General features: G+C 51.7%; 1 protein-coding gene across 2 annotated transcripts in view; it reads left to right on the forward strand.

Annotated features, from left to right (window-relative positions):
- PPP5C (protein phosphatase 5, catalytic subunit) overlaps window positions 1–8,955 on the forward strand; it is a 53,935-nt gene that overhangs the window by 24,528 nt on the left and 20,452 nt on the right. For both annotated transcript variants that reach the window (XM_011969461.1, XM_011969462.1), the window contains exons 3-4: window positions 5,946–6,093; window positions 6,797–6,918. In XM_011969461.1, the coding sequence (XP_011824851.1) occupies window positions 5,946–6,093; window positions 6,797–6,918 (270 nt within the window). The remainder of the gene's footprint in view (window positions 1–5,945; window positions 6,094–6,796; window positions 6,919–8,955) is intronic.

Here is an 8,955-nt window from a genome sequence, read left to right on the forward strand (position 1 = left end):
AAAAAAAAAAAAAAGATAAAATAGGCCGGACACGGTGGCTCATGCCTATAATCCCAGCACTTTGGGAGTCTGAGGCAGGCAGATCACAAGTTCAGGAGTTCAGGACCGGCCTGGCCAGCATGGTGAAATCCCATCTCTACTAAAAATACAAAAATTAACCAGGCGTGGTGGCGGGCGCCTGTAATCCCAGCTACTTGGGAGGCTGAGTCGGGAGAATTGCTTGAACTTGGGAGGCGGAGGTTGCAGTGAGCCAAGATCAAGCCGTTGCACTCCAGCCTGGCAACAGAGCAAGATTCCGTCTCAAAAAAAAAAAAAGAAAAAAAAGAAAGAAAAAGATAAAATCTAGTATACCTGTTGAGGGCACTTACCATGAATAGAGCTTCTAGGACTGGAAATTTCTCTGGGTGAGTCAGTGCGTGAGTGGTGAGTGAATGTAAGGTTAGGACAGTACTATATATGTCTGTGGGCTTCATAAACACTGTACACTAGATTCTACTAAAATTTATTTTTTAAAAGTTTTAGTTCTTCAATAATAACCTAGTTTACTGTAACTTACTTTATAAACTTTTTAATTTTTTAAAACTTTCTCACTTTGTTGTAATAACACTTAAAACACAGATGTACAGCTGTACAAAAATACTTTCTTTATATCCTTATTCTGTAAGCTTTTTTCTGTTGAAAAAAAATTTTTTCTGCTTTTTAAACTTTTTTGTTAAAAACGAAGACACGAACACAGACATTAGCCTACACAGCCTACACAGGGTCAGGAGATCAATATCACTGTCTCCCGCCTCCACACCCCGTCCCACTGGAAGGTCCTCTGGGGCTGTCATACGCATGGAGCTGTCATCTAGGGTGACAGTGCCTTCTGGATAGCCCTGAAGGACCTGCGTGAGGCCCTTGAGAAGGTGGTGGTGTTTTCAGAAAAATGTCCATGGTGGTTTGCTTGGCTTCTGTTTTCATCATGGATTTGTGTGAGTCATGGCGTTGCGCTAAGACACTCCTATGGCTGCGCTGTCACTAGGCAGTAGGACTATTTCAGCATGTTTATCTTCTGGGACCACAGTCGTATATGTGGGCCATTGTTGACTGAAACGTCATTATACAGCTCATGACTGTATATGTGTCTCTTGCTCTGTCGCCCAGACTGGAGTGCAGTGGCGCGATCTCAGCTCACTGCAAGCTCCGCCTCCCGGGTTCACGTCATTCTCCTGCTGAGCCTCCCGAGTAGTGGGGACTACAGGTGCCCGCCACCACACCCGGCTAATTTTTTTGTGTTTTTTTAGTAGAGATGGGGTTTCACCAAGTTAACTAGGATGGTCTTGATCTCCTGACCTCATGATCCACCGGCCTCGGCCTCCCAAAGTGCCGGGATTACAGGCGTGAGTCACCGCGCCTGACCCGTGTGTGTGTCTCTCTCTTACTGGTTCTGTCTCTCTGAAGAACCCTGACTCGCACGATGGATCTGCCCCTCATTGGGTCCTTTTCCAGAAGACACACCTGTGTTCTTCTTTCGTGTCTATGCTTGGAACTTGGGTGCAGACCTAGGCCAGATCTGGGGACTCCTTCTGCGCTCCCTAACCCTTCCTGGGATCTCCTGGTTTTTGTTCTGTGGCTTTGGGTTCCTTACAGCAGAGTCCAGCACAGTCAGTTAGAAATGCGTGGTGCCTTGCAAGCGGATACTGGTGCCTGTACACCTGCAGCATGGATCTGTGAAAGTAACAGGAATCGTCACAACCGCTGTTTAATCCAGCACTCGCCATGGCCCAGGTTGTGACCTTCATGCAGTAATAACTCATTTCATCTTCACAGCTATCCTGCACAATGGAGACTTTCTTTATCCCTGGTTTATAGGTGAGGAAACCAAGGCCCAGAGGGTAGTTCCCTCCACTGAGGTTGCACAGCCAGGAGCTGGCAGCTCTGTCCCAGAGTCAGGCCGTAAGCAGGGCATGCGCAGCGGGTCCGAGTTTCTTGGCACAGCACTCACCCTTAGCTCAGGCAGTGCACCCTGGTGCTCTCTCCTCTGACTTACTATCCAGAGAATGCTGGGTGTAACTTGCCAGAAACTAACCCCCTAGGGTGAAAACCATCATGTCAGGCTTCAGGCTGTCCCTGGGCAGCAGCATTTCCTGCCCTGGAAACCTGACTTCCCCCAGCTGCCTGCATGCCTCAGGCGGGCACGGCTCCCATCTGGGCTGCAGCTCATTGTCTGCATGTTGGAGATACTCAGAATGCCCTGTTACACCTTGTACTGTGGGTCCGCTCCACGTGGGATTTGATGCTGCTCTATCATCCCTCACCCTCGGTTTTAAAACCCAAGCAGTTCTGAAGAACAGTTCTGCTAAGTTTGGGCAACTCATTCAGTGGCAAAACCTGACCTGAACTACGAAGAAGCTGCTGGTGGTCTTGGTTACTCTCCAGTGGCATGTCTGGGGGTTTTGCTGCAGAAATGGCCATGTGTGTGCGTGTGATTGCTAGGTACTGCCCTGGACCTGCTGGGGGTGTCCTGTGATAGAGCATGTACACCAAATCATGGGGGTTTTTTTGTTTTGTTTTGTTTTGGGATTTTTGGAGACAGAATCTCACTGTGTTACCCAGGCTGGAGTGTGATGGCACCATCATGACTCACTGCGGCCTTACCTGGGCTCAAGCAATCTTTCCGCCTCTGCCCCCCAAAGTAGCTGGGACTACAGGCATGCACCACCACACCTGGCTAACTTTTTTTTTTTTCTAGAGACAGGACTCACTATGTTGTCCAGGCTGGTCTTGAACTCCTGAGCTCAAGTGACCTCCCATCTCAGCCTCCCATAGTGCTGGGATTATAGGCATGAGCCACCGCACCCAACCATCCACCAAATCACTTTACTAAAATCCAAAAAAATTCCCAATCCCCAAATACATGCAGCCCCCAGGGCTTCTTCCGGGATTGTGAACCTGTGTTACCATTTCACCAGCTCCAGACATCATTACCCATGAGTACTCCCCACTGAAGGTAATGCTTTTAGAAATAACTTGTTTACTTAGCACTGTGGATTCACATGCAGTTAGTTGTAAGAAGTAATGCAGAAATCCCAGTTTTCCCTAAAGGTGTATCTGGCATAACTACATAAATATCACAGTCAGAATACTGACCTTGATACAATCCAAATGCCACTTCTTTAAAAAAGAAAAGTTCCATGTGAAGTTCTGACTCAGTGGGCCTTCAGGAGCTGAGTCCCCTCTGGTCCGGAGTGAATGACCTTCCCTAGGAGCAGGAGCCCAGCAGGGCATCTTCACTGTCCCAGCTAGACCTCGCACGTCGCAGCAGCTGCAGTAGCAGCGGGCCTTGGGATGAGCACTTGCCTGCTGCCACCTGGCATTAAGTTCTCACGACAGCCCTCCAAGGGGTGCTGGCACCACCCCTACTTTCTAGAAACTGAGGGAGGCTTGAGACGTGAGGCCGCCTGCCCTGGCAGGCCTGGATTCAGACCCAGGAGGCATAGTCCCAGAGCCCGCGCTCATAACCACTGCCCCACGCTGCCTCCCTGGAGGGCGTGCAGTGTGCCCTGAAGCCTAAGCAGAGGAGGTGGCAGAAGGGGAGCCCCTCCCAGCGTGCATGGCGGAAATCAGGAACCTGGACTTTGGCGCAGGTTAGCCTGGAAGAGAAGGGAATCCTGGCTTCTGGGTGGGCAACTTCACCTCCCCGGGCCTTGGTTTTCTGTCTGTCAGATGAGGATTGTGAAAACACTGCCATGTAGAGGTGCAGGGAGGATAAATGAGCAAGTGAATTGCTCACACGGTATTAGGCGCATAGTCAGTGCTCCAGAAGTGAGCTGTGTATTATTACTGCTTCCACTGCCCCTGTTGCTATTCCCACTCCCTTTCTCCTGCCTGCACTGTCATTGTTTGCCTTCATCTTCCTTCCTAGCCCCCCCGCCCCCGGAGAATAGGAGAATAGGAGACTGGCGGGGAGGAAATGCTCAGTCACTCATTCATTTGTTTGGAGAAAGGGGGGAAGGGAAATTCATTCACTGCTGCAAGCACAGCTATGGCTGAGCCTCAGCCCTGCCCTCACAGGGCCCCCTTCCAGTGCGGTGGACAGACCGGTTCCCAGCAGGGCTCATGGCTGGAACAAGGGAGCCCAGGGGCCTTTGGGAGCCCAGAGAGGTTGCCTGACCCAGCCTCTGGGGCTTCCTAGAGGAGGGGACAGGGGGGCTGAGACCTGGAGGAGGAGGTGGAGTTGCGAATGAGGTGCTCTGGGCAGGGGCAGCCTGCACAAAGGCCCAGAGCCAGCACGCTGGGGACATGAGTGGTCTGGCTGGGAGGTATAGAGGGGTGGGAGGAGCCGCATGGGCCAGGACACATGCTGATTTGGACACCAGCCAGGTGTGCGCACATAACCGCTCCCCATTGGGAAGGATGCCAGGGGCTGCCTGGTGCTGTCTTCCTCCCCTGCCTTACACCCACCCACAGCCCAGGTGGAGCTGCCTGGCAGGGTGCCCTGGGCCTGCCCAGACAGGGAGGAAGCCGTGGCCTGCTAGGCATGGGCTCTTCTCACCCCGCTTAACACACACACCTGTTCCCAGCGTGGATGAACCTCACCCCTCACCTCTGTCACACCAGCCTGCAGGGGTCAGTGGGTGTCTCTGTGGAAGTTTCTGACTCACACTGCCAGGCTTTCCACCAGAGGCCACCCCTGCTCCTTGAGGGCCGGCCCTGGGGCCTCCCAGTCTGTCCTCTGGCACAGGAGCTGTGGGGGTCCGCTCCTGGGGAGGCTAAGGCTGGTGGGCAGGTCAGACAGGGTCTACATGACTAAACTGAGACTCAGGGAGGTGAAGTCACTTGCCCAAAGTCACACGGCAAGTAAGTAGTAGAGCCAGGATCCGAATCCAGCTCCCAAATCCAGTCTGCTTTTCAGGTTAGAAGATCCGAGTTTGCAGGAATTGGAGTAAATAAGATGGGGAGAGGGGAGAGGATAGGGCTCCCTTCACTGGGAACTTGCTCTGTCCCAAAGCCGAGCACCCCACGCCTATCGTCTGATCTGGTCATCAGCGCAGCAGCCCCAGAGCGGGGACTGTGAAGAGCAGTGGGCGCCCACGTGGAGTTTCCTTTCACCTGGCACCACTGTGCAGAGTTCACAAGCATTCACCCGTGCAGCTCTCACAGTGGCCTTCTGAGGGAGATACGCTTCTCAGTCCCACCTCAGAGGGAAACTGAGCCACAGAAGCAGACTCACCTGCCTGAGGTCACCCAACTCATGACCTACAGAGCTGGGATTTGAACCCAGTGTCCGGGATCTGTGACCCTCAGTTCCTCTCTTCAGTGGACGAAACAGGGAAATCCTTTGTCCCGGGCCTCCCCAGAGGGTGAGCAAGGGAAGTGACAGCACTCAGTGTTGCTGCCCGCCTGCCCCTGCTGCGTGCCAGGCCTTGTGTGTTACTTATTCCTTCCCACAGCCCTGGCAGGGGAGCCCTGTGTCACCTCCCTGTTAGAGATGAGGTAACCTGGGCTTGGGGAGCCCATGTCGTCCAGCAAGTCATTGGCCCTTTAGTGAGTCTGGGCTGTTCCTGTGACTGTAGACCCGGCCGGGCCCTTCCTCTCATCCTCCTGCCGCCTTGGTAGTCACGATAGTAGCATCAGGACGTGTGCTTGGGACGCCGCTCGCCCCACAGGGATTCTTACAGGGCATCCTGAGCCCATAACCCTCAGACAGGCAGTTGTTTGATTTTAGCGCACTCTTGGCTAAGATTGATGAAGTGCACCCGTGCGGGCAGCTTTGCTGTACCCAGTTTTGGGGTGCAGAAACCAAGGCTCAGAGGTTAAACATGTCCAGGGTTGCACCGTCAGCACCTGGCGCCCAGGCGGTCTGACTTCCGTGTTCATGGAACCCAGGGCTGGGCAGCCTGGGGGCAGCCGCTGTACCCCCACCTCAGCCTCAGCGTGCACACTCCTTCCCTCCCCACCAGGTTGTCAAGGTGAAGCCCCACGACAAGGACGCCAAAATGAAATACCAGGAGTGCAACAAGATCGTGAAGCAGAAGGCCTTTGAGCGGGCCATCGCGGGCGACGAGCACAAGCGCTCCGTGGTGGACTCACTGGACATCGAGAGCATGAGTGAGTCGGGCCCGGGCGCGCCATGCTCCAGCCCAGAACATTCCACACGGGCCCTCTTCATTCCCTGGGGGTGGGGGTGGGCTCAGGGGTGGCCCCTTGTTCTGTCCCCAGCCTGCTGTCTGTCACTCCTCTGCCTGTGTTCCAGGGCACTCCATCCACAGCCCAAAGCTGGGCCTCACGTTTCCCAGTGAGCAAGACTAGGGAGCCGTGGACCCACTGCCAGTTCACGGGCCCTCCCTCCGGGTAGTAGCACAGGCCCCACAGGCTGTGTCTGATTCACCTCTAGGTGCTGAGAGGATCCAAGTGATTGTTCTGGATCATCCCACAGATGATTATTGAGCATCTCCTATGTGCCAAGCACTGTCCTAGGCACTGGGGGTACAGCTATGAACAAAGCCCTCCCTGTCCTCATGGAGCTGATATTCTAGGAGGGAGATAAGATGATGAACAAGTCACGAAATGAATGGTGCTAAGTGCCATAAAACTGAATAGGGTAAAAGGATGTGGGTGAAGGTAGAGAGGGAGGTTAGGAAGAGGCCTCTGGGCCAGACCTGACCCAGGAGGGGACTCTTCGCTTGCTCCGTCCCTCTCTCAACCTGTGTGTCCAGAGCCAGGTTTGCCCCATCCCTAGGAGCGAGACCTCTTCCCCACTCACAGTGGCTGTGGTCACTGACTCTCGTGTCCCCCCTCGTTCACACCCCAGCCATTGAGGATGAGTACAGCGGACCCAAGCTTGAGGATGGCAAAGTGACAATCACTTTCATGAAGGAGCTCATGCAGTGGTACAAGGACCAGAAAAAACTGCACCGGAAATGCGCCTACCAGGTAATGCACCTGTCAGGTACCGGGCACCCGGGAACCCTGGGGTGGCATCACAGTGCTGCCAGCCATGGGCACTGAGCAAAACGACAGGAGGAGGGCGGCAACGACAGGAGGAGGGCGGCCACGACAGCCAACACTGAGCAGGAGTCGTGTGCCAGACACCGTGCCAAGGGCTTCCCACAGAATCTCATCTCATCCATCCCACAGCAGCTTGGGGCGGTGGCGGGCAGTGCCGTTTGACAGATGCAGGGACAAAGGGCCAGAGAGGTCAGGGTGAAAGGTGAAGAAGCAGCGGAGTCTGTTGCTTGGAGTTCTCATCCCAGGCTCTTGGGCAGCTGTGGCTGCTGGTTGTTGCAGGCTGTTTGGGACCTGATGGTGGCTCCTAGTCCTGAGACCATCCCCTCCTCCGAACCAAGAGGGCAACTGGCCACAGGGTGTTAACTGGTTGAGTGAGACTCGGGCTCTGGTATCCTATCTGGACAAGGCCCCCTGCCCTGACCTATCAGGGACTTTACCATAATTTTGGGGATCTGCCGAGATCCACCACCTCCTGGGTTGGTTGTGAGGATGCGGGACTTCTTGTGAGTCAGGTTGACAGGCAGGTGACTCTTACAGGAGTGTGCAGGCCATGTGGGAAGCTGCCACTTGATAGGTCCTAGAGAGCCAGGCAGCCTGGGTTCAAATCTCTGCCTTCCCACATACTAGCTGTGTGCCTGTAGGCAGATGGCTTCACTTCTCTGTACTTTGATTTCCTCCCCTGTACAGTGGAGATAATCATATCGTCTCCACCAAGGGCTGTGGTAAGGAGTAACTGTGTGTAATCCACATCATTGCTTCAAATAGTGCCTAGCACATGGTTAGTGCTCTGTATGGGTTAGCTGTTGATGATCGCGTTGTTAAAGGTAAGAGAGGAGGAGGAATGTCCCCATTCCTGGTTGTTTTTAATTCAAGTATAATTCATGCACAATAAAATACACAAATCTTAAGTGTCCAGTTAGATGAGTTTTTATAGTTTTATGTGCCCACTGCCCAAACAAGTTACAGAACATTTCCGTCAGCCAGAAAACTCCCTTTGACCACTTTCTAGTCAGCCCTCACTCCCGTCCCAGGGACAACCACTGATCTGATTTTTCACCACTGTAAATTAATTCTGCCTGGTTTTGAATTTCATGTCAATGTCAAATGGACTTAGAACAGTTAGTGTCTCTTCTTTTATGTGGCACGGTGTGTGGGAATCATACATGGATGTTGTGTGTATCAGTAGCTCAAGTCCTCCATTGTCTGAACAGCCTATGGTTTGTTTATGCAGTCTTTTGAGAGACAATTGGGTTATTTCTACTTTGTAGCTTTTATAAGTATAAGCCACTATGGACTTTCTTGGACAAGTCTTTTTGTGAACATGTTTTCATTGTTCATGTTGAATTTCTCTATTGATTTTTTTTTTTGTTTCATTGATTTTTTCATTCATTATTCTCCATGCATGCTTGAGGCTTAATTTGCTTTCTTCTGGCTTCTGAAGATGAACTTTAATGCTGTTAATTTTACCTATTTTCTTCTAAGCAAAGCACTTAAAACTAAATTTCCTTCCAGGCAGTGCGTTAGCAGCATCCCATGAATTTTGATGTGTCATGTTTTCGTTATCATTGAGTTAGAATTTTTTTCTAATTGTCTTTATAGTTTCTGATTTTATCCATAGGTTATTGAGAAGGGTATTGTTTAACTCCCAAATATTTGGGGACTTCTAGATGTTACTGTTACTGATTTCTAATTTGGTCAGACAACACACTCTGGATGATTCCATTGCGGCTATTTTTAGGTCTGTCTTGGCACGCTTGCAGTATGTACTGGAAAATAGTGTGTATTTTGCAGTCATTAGTCATAGGGCTCTATAAATGTCAATTAGTTCAAGATGGTTGAGACTGCTGTTAAAAATCTTTTATAGCCTATTTTTTTCTAATTGCTCAATCATTTATTGGGAGGGGGCTGTTAAAAGCTCTGACTGCACTTGTGGATTTGCCTATTTCTCCCTATAATTCTCAG

Source organism: Mandrillus leucophaeus, unplaced genomic scaffold, assembly GCF_000951045.1.
Source record: "Mandrillus leucophaeus isolate KB7577 unplaced genomic scaffold, Mleu.le_1.0 Scaffold120, whole genome shotgun sequence".
Lineage (NCBI taxonomy): Eukaryota > Metazoa > Chordata > Mammalia > Primates > Cercopithecidae > Mandrillus > Mandrillus leucophaeus.